Source organism: Mustela erminea, chromosome 6, assembly GCF_009829155.1.
Source record: "Mustela erminea isolate mMusErm1 chromosome 6, mMusErm1.Pri, whole genome shotgun sequence".
Lineage (NCBI taxonomy): Eukaryota > Metazoa > Chordata > Mammalia > Carnivora > Mustelidae > Mustela > Mustela erminea.
In genome coordinates, this window is record NC_045619.1 from 88256257 (window position 1) to 88279018 (window position 22762).

At 58.0% G+C, this 22762-nt stretch overlaps 1 protein-coding gene and 1 long non-coding RNA gene across 13 annotated transcripts; one reads left to right on the top strand and one right to left on the bottom strand.

The window, feature by feature from the left end:
• Window positions 1–959: 959 nt before the first annotated feature.
• LOC116593835 lies at window positions 960–17772 on the top strand. Of its 6 annotated transcripts, none has more exons than XR_004286964.1 (6): window positions 960–1100; window positions 1717–1757; window positions 4088–4480; window positions 4594–4746; window positions 5076–5303; window positions 7469–8032. It is a non-coding gene; the product is annotated as an uncharacterized LOC116593835 (long non-coding RNA). The 6 variants fall into 6 exon arrangements; XR_004286966.1 differs by lacking the exon at window positions 1717–1757 and having other exon boundaries at window positions 971–1100; window positions 4088–4292; window positions 4381–4480; XR_004286965.1 differs by lacking the exons at window positions 1717–1757; window positions 7469–8032 and adding exons at window positions 15451–15638; window positions 16434–17772 and having other exon boundaries at window positions 985–1100; window positions 4381–4480.
• Window positions 1807–22723, bottom strand: RARG (retinoic acid receptor gamma). 7 transcript variants are annotated; one of them, XM_032348355.1, is made up of 11 exons: window positions 22449–22723; window positions 21639–21702; window positions 20395–20501; window positions 17768–18096; window positions 6685–6833; window positions 6326–6467; window positions 5475–5635; window positions 5112–5288; window positions 4536–4740; window positions 3940–4098; window positions 1807–3130 (listed from the first exon to the last, which is right to left on the bottom strand). In XM_032348355.1, the coding sequence occupies exons 4-11, from the start codon at window positions 17949–17951 to the stop codon at window positions 2931–2933; spliced, it is 1377 nt and encodes a 458-aa protein (XP_032204246.1). In that variant the 5' UTR covers window positions 17952–18096; window positions 20395–20501; window positions 21639–21702; window positions 22449–22723; the 3' UTR covers window positions 1807–2930. The 7 variants fall into 7 exon arrangements, with proteins under 7 accessions (XP_032204246.1, XP_032204244.1, XP_032204243.1 ...); XM_032348353.1 differs by lacking the exon at window positions 20395–20501 and adding an exon at window positions 20273–20364 and having other exon boundaries at window positions 21639–21705; XM_032348352.1 differs by having other exon boundaries at window positions 21639–21705.
• Between the last annotated feature and the right edge of the window lie 39 nt (window positions 22724–22762).

Genomic DNA, 22762 nt, shown 5'->3' on the forward strand with positions numbered 1-22762 from the left:
TGACCTCTCCACTTCTTCATACAGGAACATGTTAGGAAAGGAAGAAATAGGGAGGCAGTAAGTACCAGGAAGGGGAATGTAAGGGACTATGGGCACTCATTTTGAAAACCCGGTGCCCACTCTATCATGCTGGGGGCTGAACGCCACAGGCTCTGGGGCCAAACAGCCTGAGCTCCAATCCTGGATCTCTCATGACAGCCCTGAGAACTTCTGCAGTTACTTAACCTTCCTGTGGCTTCCTCTCATCGGTCCCAGGGAACTGAGGATTGCCGTGATAATTAAATGAGCTAAATCACATCAACTGCTTCCAAGAGAACCCGGGACAACCTAAGGGCTTGATAATGGACTCCGTGGATGAGAAGGAACACAGTGAGAAGCAGAGAGGCTGAGAAATTCAAGGTCCGGCCAGCTGGGAAGTTGGAGATGGACACAGGGCCAGGCTCAGAGAACGAGACTTGGGGGGTGGGGGGCAGTGCCAAGAAGGCAGCGGCCGAGGCTGGGAAAGGCGGAGAGGAGGGAAATGGAAGAAGCCGAAGGTGGGGTTACGGTTGCTGGAGGTCACGGCAGCTGGAGCAAGGGCAAGGATGAAGCCTGGGAGGAAAAGGGGGTGTGGAAAATACCGGCTCCCAACCCACACTTGACCACAGGGAGCTCTGAGAAGGAGCTGGACTGGAGATCTATGTTCACAGGTTGGCCTCCTCTGCCTGCCAGAGGGACCTTCTTCATGGCGGGGACTGACTGACACGTCACCACATGTAGACAAGCACCTGTCTCTTGGTGGGTGTGAACAGCAGGTGGATTGTAGGAGTTTCGCTGCTGGGAAGAGCCACTGGAACAGAGTGGGGGCGCTTCTAGGTGGGGGGGGCGCTTCTTCAGCTGGCCTCAGCCTACCAGCCCTTGTACCCTTCCCCCACAAGCAGGGGTTACTATGGCGACGACCCCTCCTTCCCCATAGGCCCTGTGGTTTCCACCACAGCTTCTTTCACTTTCTTCTTCTGCTTTTCCCCACTCTACTTTTCTCTCCGACTCCCCCATCCCCAACCTCTCTCCTACAGGCACAGGTCAACCTCCAAGAAAGGCGAAAGAAAGCCAGGCACAAGGTAGGCAGGGCGTGGTCCCAGTGAGGAAGGTGGGCCACAGTGTGTTTGTAGGGTGGGGTATGGAGGGGGAGTTGGAGAGGGGGAGTGGGGAGGCCACGGGCAATGCGCTGAGCGTGGCGGTGTTGCAGAGGTGAGGCACATAGGGGCAAGGAGAGATATTAGGACCAAAGGGGGCAAGGAGAGATAGGACCAAAGGGAACAGTGGGGTCAGAAGAGGCAGAGGGAGTGATTTCTGAGGTGATAGTGGGGTCACAGAGCAGGGGAGCTCATGAAGTAAAGAGAGGGTTGGTGTAAAACAGAAACACCGCAACTCAGATGTGGGATGTGGTGGTTCTGGGGCCAGAGATCCTCATGAGAGCCAAAGGCAGCTTCGATGAACGCCCTCCCCAGAGAAGGGCAGATATCACATATACATAACCAGGGCTGTGGGGACACCTTAAAGGCCTCTGGGACCATTCACACCTTCCCAGAGGTCCACAGGGCCCAATCTAAAAGCCCACACCTGGTGGCTGTGGGAGGCCCAAAAACCCAGGGTAGGCCCCATGGGCTCCCTTCCCCCACCCTCCCACCACCCCCATCTAGGTGCATCTCATCCAATTTCCCTGGTTTCCCTAAGAAAGCTGCAAAATCCAGTAGACTCACCCAGCCCCTCTCCAGGTGAGCCAGGTCATTTCCCCAACCTCTTCCCAGAGGGAGTCGTGTGCCATGAGTTTCCATCACTTTATTTTGCAAAAATAGAAAACTCAGCAATATGCGATACAGCGGGGTGGAGGGGAGATGTAAACAGAGGGGAGGGAACAGCACCCTGACCCCCCCAGAGAAAAAGGGGAGCCAGTGGGAATCTTATTTGGCAGCTAAATACAAACTGGGGATTGGAGGAAGAAGGGAGGGGTCACAGGGGCCCTGGGCTCCCCCTCCCAAGACCCCTGGAGGAAGGGGTCAAGTCCAGGGTGTAAACAAAAGCTAATAAATAAATAGAGGTTTCCTCTGGGTCAGGGAAGGATCAGCTAAGCAGCGCCCACCCACCCCCCTCCCTGGGCCAAGCTGCTCTGGAGATCAAGGAGTGGGGAAGGCACTAGGGGGAGAGGGATCCCCTGGCCCCTCTGTAGTGTAGGAGGGTCCCTGCCCCAGTGGCTGAGATGGGAGGCAGGGGAAGCCCAAGGCACATGACAGGGGTGGGGGACAACACGGGACTGGGGGAGGGAGGGACTTGTAACGGAGGGCACAAGGTCAACTCTGGGCCCAAGCAAAGAGGTGCCTAACGGAGCTGTGTCTGTCCCTTTCACCCTCTGGGCCCCCCAAAAATGCAGGGCCCAGCCTGGCCCAACCTGACCTGGCACGAGGCTGGGGCTCCGAGGGCAGCGTACACCTGGCAGGTGCATTAGCGGCACGAGGCACCAAGGGCAGGGGCAAGAGGGTGGGCTCAGCCCCCCCATACCCCCTTTTTGGTCTCTAGTGTTCCTGTTTGCTCCCAGAGGCCTAAGCACCTGGCAGAAGAAGGGGCTATGGAACTGGCAGGGTCTTCCTTCTGCCCTGGGGAGCCTGGGACCCTGGTGTCTGAGGGGCAGTGCTGAGATTTTAGAGTCCAAACCAAGCTCACCCCTCTGCCCTCTCTCCTGGTGGGAACAGAGCAAGGCCCCAAGATTGGAGAGGGAGCCAGTTAGAACAGGGAGGGGATGAACACAGAGGCACCCCTGGAAACTTTGGCAAAAACAAGGAGCTCATTGGAAGGGGTGGAGAGAGGGCAGAGCACGTCCTCCCCCAGTCACTGGCGGTGTCTGGGAGATGGTCAGTCTGCTGCCTGGAGCCCCAACCCCCACGGCAGGGAAGTCAGGGGCCCTGGTCAGGCTGGGGGCTACAGCCCCCTTTGCCCTGGCCCCGGGGAACCTCATCCTCGCCAGAGGCCTTGGGGTGGGGACCAGGCTGCGAGGAGTCGTCCTCAAACATTTCGGGGTTCTCCAGCATCTCTCGGATTAGGGGAGGCATCGGGCCTGGAATCTCCATCTTCAGGGTAATGGCCCTTTCCGCTCCTGCAACAGAGGGACAAAGAGGTTCAAGGGAGCAGAAGCCCGTGCCCCTTGAGGCCATCTCCCTAACCTTTCTCTCTCTGGGAACACAACCTTTCTCTCTCTGGGAACACACAGGAAACCATAGGAACCTAGCACAAGCCTGCCACCTCTCTGTCCCAGCTCACCCTCTCCCTACTCCATGGTCCCTGGGGGCCACTCCTCTGCTGCAGCTTCTACCTGCCTTCTCTGCCAAATTTGCTGCCCACTTATCCCATTCTTAGGCTCCAAGATCACGGCCCAACTCTCAGTCCCATCCCTCAGGCACTCCCCCTTCCCATGTCTACAGCTGGCCCACTGTTCCTAGGTCATTTCTTACTAAGCTTTAGAATAACAGCTAATACCAACTGAACCCCTACTATCTGCCACACATCCTTCTGAATCATCACTGTCCAAAAGAACTTTCTGTGAGGATGGTACTCTCTGCTTCATCCAGCACAGTCCTCACTCACCCCTGGGCACTTGAAATGCGGCTATAGCCACTGAGGAACTGCATTTTTAGTTCAGAGCCATTCTAAGCCCGCTCTGTTAACTTGCTTAGTTCTCACAACAACGGGTGGGGTAACTGTTAAGTACAGTCTAGCTTCCAAACAGGAAAACAAGGTACAATAAGTAAAGGAATGTTCCCGAAGTCTGCCACCAGCCTGCGGCAGAGCTAGGAGTCCAGTGCAGGGCCCCTGATGCTCTGTTCTGGTCTTCGCTTGTCTGCCTGCCTGCCTGACCCGAGAGACCAGCAGGTGCCTGGAGAGGGGAGGAGTGCCCTCACGACTGACCCTTGGTGCTGATGCCCCGAAGGTCTGTGATCTTCATGAGCATCCTCGGGAACATGTAGGGCTGGCTGGGCCGCCGCCGGCGCGCATAGAGCCTCAGGGCCTCCAGCAGTGGCTCCTGCAGCTTGTCTACTTTCTCGGGTTCCTCCAGGTCCATGCGGTCTGCAGGAACAAGCACAGTGCTGTGAGAGAGGAAGAGTTGGAAGAGACAGTGAGAGGGCCCATCCCAACTGGCCCTGCCCTATGGCCCCCCGAGGCACCCCAATCTGACCCATCAGCCCTTTGCCTATGGTTCCTATGGTTCCTACCCAGACCACCTCCCCTGCTCCAGGCCCCACACCTTCTTCTCCCCTCTGGTAAATCACTCCTGCCCAGACCGCTATATCTCAGCACCAGTCATCTGGGATCTCCTCAGCTCTTCCTCTGCTCTCCTTTCTGTCCTAGGCCCCAGCGCTGCTGGGGCGCTGTACTGGCTCTGAGAAGTCTGCGCTTGGGGCAGCTGCAACAATGAAGGACCAAGGTCTCCTGCCTGGTCCGAGAGCAGGTATGGGGTACAGTGGGAAAGGAGAGCATGTAACCACCAGGGGGCGCCCCCGCACCTCCACAGATGAGGCAGATGGCACTAAGCAAACCAGTCTCTGTGTCATCCATCTCCAGTGGCAGGAGCTGCCCAGCAAAGGCAAAGACGAGGTCTGTGAGGGGCCCAAAGCCGGCGTTGTGCATCTGGGTCCGGTTCAGAGTCAGCCCATCGGAGAAGGTCATGGTGTCCTGCTCCGGGGTGTACCTTGTGCAGATCCGTAGCATCTGGAGGTAGGCAAGGGGAAGGCTGAGTGCTGTGTCTGGGGAAGAGCCCATCTCAGGTGGAGAGAAGAGGTGATGGGGTGCACGGGAGGGAGTTAGAAGCTGAAGGAGGGCAACCTACAGCAGGCACAGGAGGGAGGCGGAGGAGGGGAATCTAAAGCTTGGGAGGGAAGAGAGGTCGGAAGGAGGCAGGGCGTCCAGAAGTGTAGGATCAGGTCTTGGGCAGGAGGAAGACAAAAAAAGCTTGGCTTTAGAGAAGATCTGGGGAGTCCCAGATTGGAGATGGGGTTGGGGGAGATAATGAGATCTTTGTGCAGACCAATTCCTTGGCCTCACAGGCTGTGGAAGGAGACAGGCCTCCGGGCTTAACTCACCAGGATGTCCAGGCAGGCGGCCTTGAGCAGAGTGATCTGGTCAGCAATGCTAAGCCCGGTAAAGCCAGGCAGCCGCTTGGCAAACTCCACGATCTTGATGATACACTTGGTGGCCAGCTCACTGAACTTGTCCCAGAGCCCCAGATCCAGCTGCACCCGGTGGTCTGCACTGGAGTTCTACAGCGAAGGCAGGTGGGAATGCAAGCTAAAGCCTGCCCTGGGGGGCTATCTTCTTTCTGCCCAAACCCCAGCTCTCCCCTCTGCGTTCTGTTGCCCTTCCTTGTCCTCAGCACTAGACCGTAACCTCAATACAACCCCACCCAGTCTCCAAAGTGAAGGGTCCCCTGCCCTCACTGGACTCACCGTGGTATATTTGCCCAGCTGGCAGAGTGAGGGGAAGGTCTCCTGATGAGCTTTGCTGACCTTGGTGATGAGCTCTTCTAACTGAGGGCTCAGCTCATAGCTGTCAAGCGACCCCTCTTCCTTTACTTCTTTCTTCTTCTTATTCCGGTCATTCCGCACAGCTTGGGGGTGAAGGTACACAGAGAGGGTCAGGACCCTCAGAACCTCCCTCTGGGTATCCCCTCTCACCCTAATTATCCTGTCCTCTGTCCTTATCATGAACATCTGTTCCCTGGGACCCTAATCGCTGCCTCAGTTTCCCTAGCTCCTATGAGCTCCCATTCCCAGGCTGGCTCTCTCCAGCCCCACCCAGGGCCTGCAGCCCCTGCTCCCTCCCCAAGCTATTTGGCTCCATTCTGCCCTTCCTGTCACCCTGCAGGAGCTGGGGGGGGGCAGGATATGCAGGCGGCAGGATATCCACTTATAGCCTTGGCAGCACAATGGTGCAGGAGAGGGGGCCACCCCAGATCCACCTCAGGCTCAGTCTTGGGAGCAGGGAGGCAACTGTCAAGCCCCCCCCAACTATCTCCCCATGAAACCAGGCAAAGAGAGCAAGTAACCCCCATTCACTCATTCAGAGAAAGGATTAAGCACTGAGAGGGAAGAAGGGCAAGGGGTTGGGCCTCCTGGGTGAATGGGCGGGTACTCATCAAATAGGACAGGCCAGGGACTAAGAAGCAGAAGCAGCACGGCAAGGCAGGCCAGGTCCCAGAGGTCAAGGAAGTGGCAGCGGGCCAGCGGGAAGAGGGTAGCTACCACCCGTGGGCAGGGAGGGTTCCTGCTCTGGCCAGGCTTGGGGGGGCGGGCAATACCTTCTTTGGACATGCCCACTTCGAAGCACTTCTGTAGCCGGCAGTACTGACAGCGATTCCGGGTCACCTTGTTGATGATACAGTTTTTGTCACGGTGACACGTGTATACCATGTTCTTCTGGATGCTGCGGCGGAAGAAGCCCTGGAGTTGGGGGTGGGGGTGGGCAGTGAAGCAGGATGCTGGGAGTATACCAGCCTCTCTGGGGCCTTGTGGGTGGGCCCAGGCCCCCACCAGACTAGGGGCCAAGTCTGTGAAAAGCAGCCCCTCCCACTCCCCAGTGAGAGCCACTCACGCACAGGGTCCTGCCCCTCTAGTCTGGACGCGAGGCCCAGGGCTCCCACCCCCACTACTCACACACCTTGCAACCTTCACAGGAGCTGACCCCGTAGTGATAGCCTGAGGACTTGTCATTGCACACGAAGCAAGGCTTGTAGACCCGAGGAGGTGGAGGGGGCGAGGGCGAGCTAGGCACCATTTCCTCTGAGCTAGTGCTCTGCGTCTCCACCGCTGGGGGGAAAGCAGTGACATGAGGGTCAGGGAGCAGGGTCCCTCACTTCTCCAGGCACCCTCACTATACACATCCACCCCATTCCCACTTCTCCCTCCAGCTCAGCGGTGCCACCACATCTCCGGCAAGGTGACTTAAAGTCCCAATGACCACGTACAGCCCCAGAGCAAACGCTTCCAGAAAACCATTCTTAGTGCACCTCCTGCAGTCGGGCCATCTCCCTGCACAACAATGCCAGTCCAAGCCCTCGTGACACTGCTCAGTTCCCCAAATTCCAGGTCCAGGTCATACTGGCAGTTAACTGCCACGGGCCTCAGTTTCCCCAGCTATCAAGTGGGCAGGGGGAGGGGTTATGGGCTGTGGCTCTGCACTCTATAGTCGCTGTCTGTCACGTCCATGTCGGTCCACCTCGTCAGATCATCTACCTCCCACCACCTTCCTCCTCATGAGGCAAGAGTTCTGGGGCCCAGTAGGCAAGTAGCAGCTAGCGCCCAGGGAGTTGACCTGCTGGGATATTCAGTAGGTGGAAGAGGTCCTCAGTTTCTCTCAAGTAGTACATGGTAGATAATCTTCCAGCTTTTGCCTATCATACCGCCCCCTCCCCACAAATAACTGCCAGTGTCCTTTTCTCCAGGAGCCACTGAGGCAGCGGAGCAAATGAGACACAGGTATCAAGAAAGCAGGTCAGAGGATATGCAAGAGCCTGATTTTACACCTAAGGAACGGAAGCCAAGAGAGGGGAAGTGGCCAACCCAGGGCCACACTACCAGTTGATGGTGGAGCCAAGCCGCTTTGGTCCTCTGACTAAGTCTAAGTGGCCTGCAGGGACTCAAGAGAAGTTGGGGAAGGAGAGACTGAGATATTTGCTCTGATTCTCAGGTCCAGAGGAGGTTGGGGGTGTAGCAAAGCAGGAAAAGTCAGGTGACAGTGGGTAAACAGGGCTCGTGGGGGAGGGGAGCTACCCCTGGACCCTCTCTGAGCCTAGGTCTTCACTCCTAAACTTCCCACACAAATACCCAATTGCAGCTCAAAGGTTGGGGGGGTGGTTCTCAGCCCCTGCCACACTGAGCATGTGTGGCTGGGAGGACACCCTCCCTATTCAGGAGGCTACTTGGGAGACCTTTTTGATTCTGCAGGTTGTTTGGGTCTGTAGTTCATCTTCCAAGGCTGGAAAAATCTATAAATTATTCAACCGGTAGGACCTGATGCCCACACCTAGAGGGCCCAATTAGTGCAAGAAAACGCTGAGACCCTCCCTGAGGAGTGGCCCACACACCCACCTCGTGAGCACCTTCTTCTTCTAACCCGCCGTGGCCCACCTGGTCAAAAGGGCGGCCCCAGGCCGCCAGCAGGGCAGAAGGAATGCCCAGGATGCCGGGGTTCTGGGCTAGCTCCACCCACCCCACAGGAGGGAAGCCCTCCCCACCTACCAACACGCAGACCCCATTAGCATAAGAATCCTGCCGGAGAGAGATTTCCAGTTGGAAAAGGACCGAGGAGAGGGGAGGAAAGAAAGTGCCTCCAGTCTATTCAGGACCGGGGTGGGGGTGGGGGGGACTCCAGGAGGCGCTGGGGCGGAGAGATGCCGGGCGGGCTGGAATGCCTTTCAGGACCCCTCCTGACATCCTAGGAGGGCACAAGTGCGGCCCACAGGCCAGTGCGTGGGGTGGTGTTCACTCCAGCGCTGACGCCCTCCCTGCCCGCAGAGCGCTGCCTCATTTCCTCTCTTGCGAAAGGGCCTGGGTGCGGTCAGACTGGCATGGGGCAGTGCCAGGCAATTACAAGACTGGGGGCCGCAGGGAGACAGCCCTGGGGACAACTTTTCCTGTCTAAATGGTAGTGTCACCCCTTCTGGGCACCCCTCTGGCACAAGCCCGCCCCCTGAACCATAGAGTGCAGCCCAGGGGCTCTGGGGGCGAAGGGCACAAGAGAGCTAATTGGCTCAGGCCTGCTCAGAGTCTTCTCAGCCCTGGGCCCAGACCCCAACAGGAGCTAGGCAGGGGCCCCTGCCGGGAAGGAGGGGGGTGGGCTCTAGGTTTTTCTCCTTTTAAAGCCCAAATTGCTGAAATTGAGGAAATTCCTGGCCAGGCTGAGCGGAGCTTCAAACAAACTCTTTATAACCGGCTGTAAACGCTCCCAGCTGCGAGGCACAGGGCTGAGAATCCCAGACTCACAGTCTGACACACACCTCCTGGGAGACACTCACACATCGACAGCACACAGGGCACAAAAGCAGACACACTACCCATGGGCCCCCATAGCCCAACCACCCCTGGAGTGGGAGAACACACAGGCGGGGGTAAAAGCACACTCACTCCAGCCACATGGTGGAGGCACAAGTCACTGACACAACACCCAGCTTCACATTTGCAAGAGAGCAGCTCTGCGACCAGACAAACACCCCCAGCCTGCCAGCGCAGCACCAGGACTCTGGCAAACACCCACAAACACACCATGTGGCCCTCTCCTCAAGGGAACTCTTCCCTTCCCCAAAGCAGACACAGGTCTAAACTACTTTCTCTCTGAAAGTGTGTGGAGCAGGCCTGAAGCCCACCAAGACCCTAGAGGCCAAAATTATTGGTCCAAATTGAAATGCAAAAAAACAGACTGCCAGCCAAGTCCCTGAGACTGCCAAGCTCCTGAAAAAAGGACCCAGCCCTCACAAAAACCCCTCCTGAGAAAGTCTCTGCACCTCAGCACTCCTCCCAACATACCCCAACTCCCCTTCCTATTGGGCAGTGAAAGGAAGGTTAAGAATTCACCAGGATTTTTTTTTTTTTTTAAGAATTCACCAGGATTTGGTGCAAAGTAATAACAGTTCCATGCTTTCTCCACCCTACAAATGCCACACTTTTAATTCTTGCCCCGCCCCACCCCCAAAGTTGGATCTTCTGCTTGCCACCTCCCTCCTCCAATCTATGAGCAGCACTGCCCTGGAACCAAAAGCACCCCTCCCAGAAAAAAGAAAGAAAAAATACACTAAGAAAGGAAAAAGAGCAGTAAAGAAAAAAGTAAAGGGGGGGGAGCCAAACTCTCGTAAACAGCGCTGCCGAGTGCCAAGGAGCGAGGCGCGTTGGCGGGGTCTCGGTGACCCCGCGCGCGCACTCCCCCTGCGCCCTCCGCCCCGCCCGCCGCCCGCCCCTTCCCGGCTGCCCACAAGCCCCTCGCACCGGCGTCCGCACCGGGCTACCAGCGCACTCCCAGCCCCGGGTAAATTTGGGGGGTGTTCAAGGCTCCCCTCCCGGCTCCTCCCCACACCCACCCCCGCCAGGCACTTCGGTCCAGGCTTCAAAGCCGCCTCTCATCTGGACTTCATTTTTACTGCCTCTCAGTCCCCAGCTTTTTATTACCGCTCTGGAAAGGGGTTCCAGGGCCCCAGGCCTGGCATCTCCCATTTCACAGAGAGGGGAAGAAGGATATTTGGGGACCCAGGAGTCCAGTTCTCCGTGCCGCTGCCTCCTGCGGGCCACCCCCCACCGTCAACAGACTTTGGGTAAACTTTTCGCTTTCTACTGAACTTGTGCGTGTCGGAGCGGTAGGAAAAAGTCGTCTCGCCGCATACAACCCTATACACAGTTCCAAACGTTGCTTTTTTAGGGTGGGGGAGGGGCGCAAGAGCCCAGCCCTCTCCCCGTTGTGTGCACCACCCGGTCCACTCCGCACGCAGAGCACACAGGATGCACGCCCGAACACTGCACTTTCCAAAACCGCCCCCGCAGTCACGCAGGGGCACACGCCTTCCCGGTCCCACGCCACAAACATCCCCACGCAAGGGCCATGCGGACCTGCCTGCCATCGCTGTCGGCGTGGAGAGACCCCCCTACACTCACACCCACACCGCCTACATAAGGCGCTGCACACTCCAGGGATTCACACGCTCTGCAAATATTTTTTACGCTCTCAACTTCCCACATGGACTCTACAAACGCCACCCACGGTCCTGGGTGCCATATCCCTCCGGGCCACGGACCTGCGGGCACAAGCTACCAATAGCAATTCGGTCTCTCCCTATCCCCAGAAGTTCTGGAGTGGCATCAACCGCAGCTCCTAGCTAAACACCCACCATAAAAACCACACACACTCCAAACACTACGGCACACACCCAAAGGAGTTGCTGAGGTCCCCACGTTTAAAGGGCCAGTACCTCTCTTTCCTACACAGCCGCCCCTCACATAGAGAGAGTGAGAATCTCCGCTTGCACCCCGGTTCCACCTTTTACACACGGAAAGGGGGAGGCGTTGCCTCTCCTGCACCCCTCACCCCACCCCTGGGCTCTGGTACCTACATTGCAGACTGGCGGGTTGAGGCCAGGCAAAAGACTCAAATCCGGCGAAACAGGAGCTGCCGGTGGCTCTGCGCAGCAAGCCGGCCCCGGGCCCGGACACCCCGTACAGCCGTCGCGGACCCGGGGCAAACGTTTCCATGCAGTCGTACATTGCGACCCGGCTTGGAGAGAAGCTGGGTGCTAGGAACACCAAGGACCCGCAGCCGATTCCCCCTCCTCCCCCGGCGGCGCCCCGCTCCTGGAGGGGGGGAGGGGGAAGGCTAGCATAGGGCGCCAGGCTGCATGGGGGGTAAGGGGTGGGCGGGGAAGAGGGGGATCCCCAGCAGGGGAAAGGGACTGGGCGGGGCGCAAAGCCGGGGCTGCCGCATCGGCCGCGGTCCGGCTCACTCTGGGCGCCTCGGCGGCTAACACTGGGGAGACCTTTTGTAAAAGCGAAGCCCGGAGGGGTGGGGGGGGGTGGGGCTTGGAGAGCGAAGGGGGCCGGGCACTAAGATTAGCGGAGCTGGGAGTGGAGCGGACACTTACACACACTCGCACCCGGCGCGCGCGCTTGCTTAGACACATAACCGTGCATGCATTTATCTGCAAATATGCAACAGTGCGCGTGCATTTATCTGCACCCTCACAAAACCATAGCTGCACAAACGCTTGTGCAAGCACATCTAGCTCGGGAGAATGCTGTTAAGGATTCTGTCTCCACAGCCCCGAGGCTTTGCACGCATTTGCACTTCGGCGCGTGCCCTGGTCGGGAAAGGGGGAAGGAGTGAAGGAACCAAGCACACGCATTTCCTTTTGAGTTTCCCCTTCCTCTCCCCAGCACTCTTTGCACACAAGTCGATACAGGCAGGGGTATCAAGGAAGACGGGGGAGAGGGGAACATGGAGGTTCCGGGCGCCCGGCAGTTCTTCGGAGCTCTGGGACCTGCACTACCTCCACCCCCTCATTCCCAGGCCTGGCTCCTCCCTCTCCCTCCGCGCGCGCGCTTCGGGGCCGAACCGTACATTCCTGCGGCTCGGCGCGCGCGGCCTCCTCCTTCCTTCCCGTTCTCCCCACCCCCGGTCGAAGGGCCGGAGCGCGCTCCCGCCGTGAACTCTCCGGGAACCCCCCTCGGGGCGGGTGGCCGGGCGCGCTCACCTCCTCCTGACCCGGCCCCGCCCCACCCCGCCCAGGCCGTCGCCAGCGCCGCCGCGGAGTCCCCCGCCCCCTCCTGCGCAGCCCGGAGTCTACCCCTCCCAGCCGGAGCTGTCCTCCCTTCGCCGCGTCCCGGGCTGCCTCCCTCGAAGATCTCTGAGCCCCGTCCCGCGACTGACGCTCCCCAGGCGCTCCACCGCCTCTCTCAGTGCCCCTTCCTCGAGCCTGACTTCACTTTCCGAGCACAAAATTGCCACCCCAAACTGTCCCTACAGTGCCAACCGCGCCTCCGATGAACTTGCCCTGCCGAGTGCCAACTCCCCTCCCCCAGACTTTCTACCGTGCCAGTGGCCCCAAAGTGCCAAGGGCCCCTCTCGGCTGTAACTCTCGGGTCCGGTCGTCAACTGTTCTCATTACACATCACCCCCCATGGGCAGTCACTGGCCCTTCTCCCCTTCAGTGCCACACTGAGTGCCCTTCAGATCTCCGAGGGCCGCCTCGCTATCCCCTCGGTAGCCCCTTCCGGGCACTGAGCGCCCTCGCCCGGCGGAGAAGTGGGTGAGGGGGGCGGGGGTTTGGCCACGTCAAGAGTTTGCCCTCGCCGCCCGGCCGAATCGGGGACCCTGGCCCCGGGACAGCGCCAGCGGCGGCGACTCCCGGAAACCGCCCCCTCCCCCGCGCCCCGCCCGCCCGCCCGGCGGGCCGGCCCAGCCGGCTCTGTCAGCGCCGCTCGCACGGGGAGCGCCGGGGGAGCGGGAGCGGCGCCGGGCCGGCCCCTTCCCCCGCCCGGCTGCTGCGGCTGGGCCAGGGCGGGGCGCGCTTTTCTAAGAATCTGTTGTACCGGGTGGGGGGCGCAATGGGGTGCTGCAGGAGTGGGGCGCCAGTTTGTAAGAATAAAGAGCAGGAAGGGGTGCCAGGAGTAGGCAGGGAAGGAAGGCGGGCGCGGAGGAGGGGCCGGGGTGGTGGCCCGGGACTGGGGGGGCGAGCTGGTGGGGGGGCGGGGCTGGGACGGAGGGCCTGGCTCGTGGATGGCGGGGAATGGGGAGTGCGGCCGGGGTGGCAGAGCTGACGCGGGGGGGGGGGGGGGGGGCCTTGAAGTGGGGATGAAGTGGGAAGGCAGCGTTCTTTCCAACCCAATGTGAGCTCCCTGCTCTTGCCCCCCGAGCTCAAATACCCCATTTCTCAATCCAACCCCCGACACACACACAAAAAGAAGGTGTGGGGGAATGATAGATTTCTGAGTCAGTCTCTGGGTAGTGGTAAAAAAAAAAAAAAAAAAAATCAATTAAGTATAAAATGGGAAGTACCCCCAAAACCAGGGGGAAAAGAGCCCTGATTAGTCAACTCTAGGCTGTCAGTCCCCCACCCCCCCTTCCTCCTCCGAAATCTGAAAGGTCCCAATTAAGTCAGCCCTGCCTGGTTGGTAATTAGAACCAGAAGTGGCCAGGCCACAGGGAGGGGGGTTGGGAGTGGGGCACAGGAGGGGGGTGGAGGGCTCCAGGAAGTCATGAGTCCTCAATAACCCCCCTTTCTCTTCACCAGATGCACCCCACTCCTCATGACCCCATCTGTGTGTGCTTCCCAGGCACTGCAGGGAGAGGGGGCCTTATAAGGGACAAGGCATTAGAGTGCCAGGCCCACCCTTCCCATCAACCCCAACCCCCCCATTCTAGACAGTCTTAGCACAGCCTTGAAGAGAGGGTAAGAGGATGGGGGAATCTAGTGCCCCTTCTTATCCCCAAAGTCCCCCCAGCCCTTATTGCAGCAATTAGACCCATTAGCCTTCTAGCATTTCATGGGAACCAGATGTTCTCCACCAGCCTGGTGGGAGTATGAGGGGGGGCTGCTGCCTGACTCACCCCCCCTCCCAATCTATGATCCCCACCACCATCACAGTTCACCCCTCCCAGCTAGAGCCCCACAAAGGCAAGACCTCAGAGGCAGAGAAGTGTACCCCTCCCCCCACTAACAGGGCCATTAGCACTCAGGGTCTTGCATGGTCACCCCTCCCGAGCCTCTACCACCCCAGCAATGATGAGTTTGGCCAAGGAGGGACGGTGGAGGGAGGAACAGCTTACTGCTATGCACCCCTCCTTTCCCCCCTCCTGCCACCTTCTGGATAGAGCTGGAGGATAAGTGGCTCCAAATTCCTCATGCTAAATTCTCCTTTTCTTCCAAAACCTTCCCTCAAAAAGGTGAAGAGGGGGCATTTCAAAGCAAGAAGCCCCACCCTGAGGGTAAGTCCTAACTTAGGAGTCCCACCTGAAGGACAATGGGGAGAGGGGGTCTCTGGAGGAGGGGGCAGCAGAAGAGAGAAGGGAGGTGTGAATGAGGGATGGGGCCCAAAGCAGGGGTGTAAAGAAGGAGCCGGGCAGGATGGGGGCTGGGACTGGGTAGGGGGCCAGGAGAGGGGGGTGCAGCCTGGGCCCCAGTGGCGGCGGCTTGCCCAGCTCCCCCCCGCCAGAGAGGTTTCCTGTTGCAATCAAAGCCCCGTTTGTGTAGGCCTGGAGCTGGAGCCCGAGCCTGAGCAGTGGAGACCAGGGAGGGGAGGGGAAGGAGGCAGGGGGCTGGGGTTTTTTCCTGGAGGAGGCCTCGCCCGCTGCCTGCTCGCCACCCTTACCCGCCTCTTCTGCTGGCCTCCTCTCCCAGCGTCTGGGTTCTCTCTGTGTCTGTGCCTTTTGGCCTGTGTAGTTCTCTGTCACCTCGCTTAGGTCCCTGAGTCTGTCTTTTTTCAGTTTCTTTTAAGTAGAACTCTTTTTCTTCCTGTGCCAGCCTGCCCTCAGTTTCCCCAAGTGACTTAGTGCAGTGCAGCCTGGGCTCCTTGCCCCAGGGACACTGTCACCAAGTTCAGAGGATAAACAGGGCTAAGTCCTCTACACCACAGACATCTCCTCAAGCAGGGAAGAGGGCAAGGCTTCCCTTCCCTCCCATCCCACTCTGTTCCCTGTAGTCTTGACAAAGCAAATAGAACACATCAGTGTTCATAAACACAGAGATACAGAGAGACGCAGACCCCAGGGTTTCATACACCCGTGTGAGCACGTACACCGGGACAAGCGCATGCGCGCACACACACACACACACACACACACCCCTCTGCTTTTCCATGCACACAGGCCTGTGCTTGCCTCCACAGCACATGCCCCCCTCCCTTCCCCCTCCCCCTCCCCACTTCTGAGATGCCTGCCTTACCCACTCAGGCCCCTGGAGAACCCCAAGAGGTGGAGCAAGATTTCCCTTCTCAATGTGGATGTCTCCAAGGTGCTAGGGACCCAGCAGTAGGATCCAGGATGCAGCCTCAGAGAGAAGTTCCAGACTCCTTCATGCACCACCCTCCCTCCCATAGACTAAGAGAGAGAGAGGGCGAAGAGAGAGACACAGACTCAAGGTGAGTGTGACTTTGGCATCCGACCTAGGCCTCCAACCCCTCTCCACTGGGTGGCCCTAGGCAAAAAGGGACAATGGGGCAGAGAAATGAGAGACTATGCCCTTTCATCCCTCAGCTCCTCTCCCACTTTGTGAAGTCTCCCAGACCCCAGAATCCCTTCCTCTCCCCTTTGCCTCCCTCTCATTTGCCACTGGGCCCTGCATGCCCCACTCCCATGCAGGCTGTCTGGACCCAAGCCTTCCCCTCCTCTCCACCCCACCAGCACCTCTCTGCCCAGGCCTGTCCCCCCCCACCCCACTGCTGCCAGCCACACCCTCCCCAACTACCTGCCCTGATTTTGGCTCCTCCCTTGGATTTCTCCTTTCAGTCCCCCTCCCCCCTTTCAGTGCAGCCTTGCTGGGATAGAGCCCAGTGTGACCCATTCCCTTGCCTTGGCCTCGCTTTGATCCCTGACCTTGATCTCAGTGTGTCCAGGGCACAGGAGAACTTCCTTGGGGGCTTGGCCACATGCTCTCAGCATTCCCCCACTACCATTCTTTTTCTCCTCTTCCTCCTTACTCCTTGCTCCCTTAGTAGCCTCTCCCAGAACCTAGGGAAACCAAGTCCCAAGGCACTGAGTTGTAGGATTCTCAGTTCTCTGTGCGATTGGTGGTTTCTTTCTCCCTCCTCAGGCCCTGGGATAGATTCATGGGGTGTAAATGAGGCAGGGGAAGCCCAGCTGAGGTTTCCAAAAAGGGGGCTTTGTGCTCTCTTGTTCACTTGTATACCACCCAAATATCCCCTTTTGGTCTACAGACGTGCCACCAGAAGGCCTCAGCAACCAGACACACCATCGTCAACAGCTCTATTAAATGTGGCCTCCTCACACTGACTCTGTTGTGTGCACTGGAATCTATGTATGAGCAGAGAGTCTCGAGGACAGGCTGTGCCTAGACAACTGTATACGGTCTACACACACGTGTGCACTCACACTCACAAACACACACATTCACACACCTTCTCCAGATGAGCACACTCTTTCCACTAGAGCTGCCAGCCCATCTAGTCACCCCTTCACACAAACACACAACCCTCCATGTGCACCCCTCCTGAAGGCAGGGCCCTTTCTCTCCCACCTCTCTCTCCCTGACCTTGCGGGACTATAAAGGATGTCTTTATCTTTCTGTCTTTTTTTTTTTTTCCTTCTCCGTCTCTGGGCCTCCGCTTTTCTGCCCTTCTCTGTGCCTCTTCTTCCATCACTGCCCCTTCTTTCCAGGTGAGGGTTCTCTACACCTGCTCACATGTGGCCCCTTTACCCCCCAGCAGAACGCAGCCACCCAGCCCTCCAGCCCCTGGGCACCCACGCCTGTCATGGCTTGGTCAAGAAGACCCACTACGAAGTGGGAGGCAAGAGGATCCAGAAGGAAGAGGAGAGGCCTGACGCTTGTCTGCTGTCAGCACTCAGGCTTATCCCAAAGAGGGCAGGCCTGAGGGACAAGTAGGGATCTGCATAGCATGTGGGCACCAAGCCAGAGCTAGAGGGAGGGGAGGAGTCCAGAACCCACATGGCTGGAGGAAAGGATGCTTCTGGAACACCCCCTTACCTCCCCGGATACTTATGGTATAAGGGCCACCTTCTCTGCAGCTGTTTCCACCATCCCCACCACCAAGAGGAGAGTTCCCTGACCCCACTCATCTTTGGGCACCTGGCACTATTTCATTTCCTTTCTGTGCTGTCTGCCTCTAAGCTGCCTCACCAGCTTCACCCCTTGATCACATTCAGCTGATTGGCCTTCCAGACTCCTCCACCCCCAAGCTGTTCCCCCACTGTACCCACCACAGCATACAGGCAGGAGCCTCACACTTCCCCAGACACACCTCTGGCTGCCCATAAAAAATATTCTCCACCACCAGTTGACTCAGGAGGCAACATTCTAGGCTTTGGGGGCAGGAGAACTCTCATTTGCAAACAATGTCATTTGTTCCACATGCAAACCCCCTCCCACAACCCCTGTCCCCTACTCCTTTAGATCAAACCCCCAACCCTGCCCGCCTTGCTAACTAGGGTGCCAATGTTTTCTAGCTCCCACCTCTAAATGTCCTCCAGTTTCCCCCTGCCCTCCTCATCCCCCAAGGTCCCTGAGACTCACACAGAGAGGCCATCTCCTTGGGGAGGTCAGGCTGGCCCAGGCCCCGGAAGCTAGGACTCAGCATCTCGAAAGGTGGAGACCCCCTGAGAGCCCCTGGGAAGGCGAAGGGGAAGCCAGCCCCCGGGTAGCCAGATCCAGGCCCCAGGCCACCAGCTGCAAAGAGTCGTTCCTTATTGGTGGCCATCGCTGTGGTGAGGGAGGCTGTGTCCCCTGGGGTCTGCAATGGGCGGGGGAGGTCTTCAGCCACAGCCCCCGCCCATGCCCACTGCCCCAGCCTGGGAGGCTCCGTGCCCGCCCTTCCTGGCCTGCCCACTGGGTCTCCAAGAGTCCTGGGGAGAAAGAGAGGAAAGGGAAGGATAAGAGAATGATCACCAGAAGGTTCCAAGCCCCCTGGCCCTCTCTCACTTAGAGCCTTTTCCCTCCATGCTTCTAAGGTTTGCACCACCCTAGCTCTACCCCAGGGTAGAAGGCAGGGTAGGATCTTATGCAGGTTGAGGAAAAAAATTCTCCAGGGAAGGGTAAACTAGTTCAGGTCTTAGGAATCCCAGCAGAGAGGACCCCTAAGCTGACATGTGACTGTGAAGCCCAAGAGCGAGCCCTAGACCCTTGATTTAACCTTCACATCAATCCTGGGAGGTAGGAATTAGGATTCCCATTTCATAGAGGAGGAAACTGAAGTTGAGTCACTGGCCTAAGATCACGAGGCTGTAAGTGGTAGAGCCAGGATTCAAACCCTCCTGTTGTGAGTTCAAGCCCCATGTTGGGTATAGACCTTATTTTAAAATTTTTTTTTTAATTTTAAAAAATAAGAATTGGGCTCTCTGCTCAGCAGGGAGCCTGCTTCCTCCTCTCTCTGCCTGCCTCTCCACTTACTTGTGATCTCTCTGTCAAATAAATTTTAAAAATCTTTAAAAAAAAAAAAAAAGAAGAAGAAGAAGAAGAAGAAAGAGACTAAACTCTCTACCACTCTGGGGAAAGCAAACATATTTCTGTTTTAAGTTTGGGGCCCTACATCTCTCTGGAAAGGAGTAGTGGTCCAGTGGTTAGGAACCCTGACTCTGGAGCTGGGCTACCAGCATTGATCCCCACTACTCAAGAGCTGGACCTTGGGTGTGTTACTTAATCTCCCCTTGCTGAATTTTAGTTTCCTCATTTGTCAGTTAGGAATAATAGGGCCTACTTCATAAGGTTGTTGTAAGGATTAAATGATTTCACATATGTAAAGCGCTTAGAATAATCTAGGGCACATATTAAATACCATGTCATTTCTCTTTGTACCTTCTCTTCCTCCATACCTCTCTTGTAGTTAGCATTTCCTTCTGTCCCCATCTTCCTCAATACTCCCTCTTCCAGTTCCCCCTCTCCCAGTTTGATCTCTATCTCCATTATCCCTCACTCCTTAACCTGTCTTGCCTACTCTCCTTCAAAACCACAGATGTTGATGGAAGCCCCACTGAGTGCTAGGTATGAGGCCAGGGAGCAGCTCCTCTCCTTGTCCTCACCTTACTTTACTTCCCCAACTCCTTTTCTCTGTCTTCTCTGAGCCTTCTCCTTCTAGGAAGCCCTCCCTACATCCTCCCCTCCCTCAAGTGTGGCCTGGCCCCAGTAGATGTTTAACCGGAGCCCAGGGGAGGGACAAAGGAAGGAAGGAGAGAGGAAATGGGAATCCAAGGACTGGGCAGGTGGTTTCTCTCCTGATGCTCTGACAAAGGAAAGTTTGACTTTCCCAGGAGCCCCAGAATTGCCCACTCTAGGGGAGTTAGGGGGAAGGAAAGTCACCCAGCCTGGGTACCTCCTCTACCAGCCAGAACCATAATGGATTGTGGTGCGGAAGGACAGAGAAAGACTGAGAATGAAACACATTCAGATCATGGGGTGGGCAGGCCCAGAGGTAGGTGATAGGCATTTCTGCATCTCTTTTCATCAGTCTTTGCTTCTGGGACCAGTATCTCTACATCTTTGTACCTCTGCTTCCCTTCATTCCTCCCTCCCTTCCTTCCTTCCCTCTTTCCTTTCTTCCTTCCTTCCTTCCCTTCTTTCTTTTCTATCTCTCATCTACCTTGGCCTTCAAACTCCTGAGGGCAGACTCTCTTGTGGAAGTTACAGAAACTTAGACCCTAACACCACCACCCTTCACTCACTCCTGATGCAAGAAGCAACCCTTGCTCCTCAAGAGGCATCACCCATATCCCCAGTGCCCTCAGACTCCTCAGCCCAGTGTCTCCCCAGGCCTAAAAGGCTGACCCCCAAGCCCCTAGGGTCCTCCTCCTTTTCCTTCCCCTATTCCCTCAAGTCCTCATCCCTGCTTAAGCCCAGGTGGAGCCAGGAGTCCGGGCCCCAGAGGCCCCTGGGCCATAGCTCAACAGGCTGGGCCACATTCCAGGTGGATTAACCCCTAGGATGCCAAGGGTGAGAAGCTACAAGAGCCCCCCCATCTTCTTCAGACTGCCTTCCACTGGGCCCCAGCTCTGGCTCCAGCACTCACTGTCCTTGCTTCTCACTTACGGGTGGGAAACGGCGACCTGAGTGTGGGGCAGGAGGACGTCGGTGTCCCAGAGAGGGATGCTCAGATTCCTGGTCCTTACTGAGGAATGAAGCTGTAATGAGGGAAGGATACCCCAGCTCACCTTGGGCTTCCACCTATTTTGCCTCAGAGAAGGGACTTGAGAGTTGAGTGGAGAGGGGAAGGACACAGAGAGTCATCCATTTCTGAGCCCTGGTTCCTCTGCCCTGGCTGGGAAGGGAAGGGGACCAGAGGGTCTTATGTTCTGGGTGGAGGAAGGCACCAAGGGACTGAGGACAGTGGTACAGAGAGTAAAAGGAAATCCTGCACTAGGGACCCAGAAGCGTTGGTTCTTTGGGGAACCTGTGGAAGGAAGAGAACCCTTCTCTCTTCCCAAGATGCCACCTCAGATGGAGGCGGGGCTGACTAGGGTACCGGGGGCCCTTACAAAGCTGCTTCTCTTAGGGCTGAGGTGGAGTTGAGGGAGGGCATGGACGAAGGGGGCTGCCGGATGGGGGGAGCAAGTCTCCCTGCCGCCCTGGCCTGCTCTAGAGCTTGGAACAAAGCTGCTCTTGTCGGCTGCTCTCCACCCGCTGCCCCCCTCCCCCCTGTATAAACACGACCACCTTTTTCCATGACCCCATCCCCAGCCTGGGCAGAGAACCCAGGCATCCTCTGCTCTAGCTTGGGCCCCCAACCTGCTCCCCAGGAGGCAGCGGTGGCCTGGGTTTCCCTGGCCTTGTGCCACCCTTGGGGGAGTCCAGACCCTTGAGTCTCCACCTCTCATCCCCAGGTGCCCTCCCTCCACCTCACTGGCCCCAGGGAGGGGCAGTGCCTAGGAGGCAGGCAGGCGGGCAATGCCAGTGGAATGTGTGTGGGCAATGGAGGGCACGGGCAGGGTGGGGCAGAGGGGGGAACTGGAGGTGCCAGTTAGGTGGCTTTCTGAGCCAGGGGTGGGGGTGTGCCGGGGTGGGGGGGTGTGCCCTGTTCTGCCTACCAGGCTTTAAGCTACAGTGTGCATGCGTGTGTGTACGGGAGCATGCATGTGGGGTGTGTGTGTGTGTGTGTGTGTGTGTGTCTATTTGGGATACCCATGCTCCAGGCACCCTGCACGTACTACCTCGTGCCCCCCACCCCTTTCCTCTCTCTTCTTACCTCAAGGATATGGGACACTGCCTGTGGTCCTCAACCCAAACTCGGCATCAGAGGAGTGATATTAAGGGCAGGAGCCTCAGACCTGAGGTCTGGAATTGCACCTACCCTACACATGGGCCTTGAAGGGGCACAGTCATCTCAGCTTTTCCCCCTACAGACCCCTCTTTAGCCTCCCCTGCCACCCCCACCCCCAGCCAAGGTACATACTCTTACCCTCTGGCCACCTGCAGAGCTGCCCTCCTACATACTGGGTCAGGTTGAGGGGACTGGGCTGTCACTGCTGAAGACAGAAAGGCATGTCAATGGAGCTCCCAGACTAGGACTCCTAGGTCCCTGGCCCAGTCTTGCTGCTCTTCCTTTGTTCCCTTTGCCTCCCCTCCTGAATACTCCTGAGTAGCCCCCATCCTTGGCTGGAGGGAGCAAAGACTCACAGCCTGCTTGGGGACAAGTGACAGGGAATACAGAAGTGCAGTTTAAGGAACCTTCTCAGACCCCTATCCTATCCACTTGTCTCTGCAAACTCCAGGACCCAAAAGGCTCGGAGCACTTGCCTCTGGATGTCTCCTTGCCCTTTGGATGTCCCAGCTGGGCCATTCCACCAGGAAAGGAGGAACCTGGACCAGTTTGGACCAGAAGTTCACCCGTCAGACTCCCCTGGGGAAGCCTGAGGGAGGGCTAGCGAGGTCCTTCCACACAGAAGGGAACCCTGTCTTCCCTCGCTCTCCAAAGCGCAAAAGTAGGCTAGAAACCCCCTGGCTGAAGACTGTTCCCCAAGCGCTCTCCCCAAATGAAGTCTCGCTGAAGCCCAACCCAGCCCCAGTCGGTCTAAATCTTTCCTATTCCCTCCCGCATCGGGGCTGACCCCCAAGCTGGGCAGGAAGCCCCTCCAGCGCTGCGGACTGCCAGAGCAGCGGAGGCACGGACTGAGCAGCGTAGCTGCCCCGCGCCCCCGCCCCCAGCCCACCTCGGCGGGGACCCAGGCGTCCGCGGGCGGCGGCGAGCCTGCTTCCCCGCCTGACTCACCTGGAGGGAAGGGAGGGGGAAGGGAGGCCGGAGACGCCCCGAGGTCCCGGCGTCGGGCGGTCGCGGGGATGCGGCGTCGCAGTGTCAGGGGCTCGCGGCAACGGGGGGCTTTGGGGGGGCACGGGCTCTAGGCTGGGACTGTCCCGGGGCCTCTCCGAGCCCGCCCGCCCACGTGACCGCCCCAAAATATCCGACACATTTTCTCCCAAACCGCACACTGACTCTGCAGGCGGGGACACGGAAAATATTTTCTTTCTTTTTCTCCCTCCCCACCCCCCCACCTCCCTCCCAGCCTGGCTCCCTCCTCCCCCTCC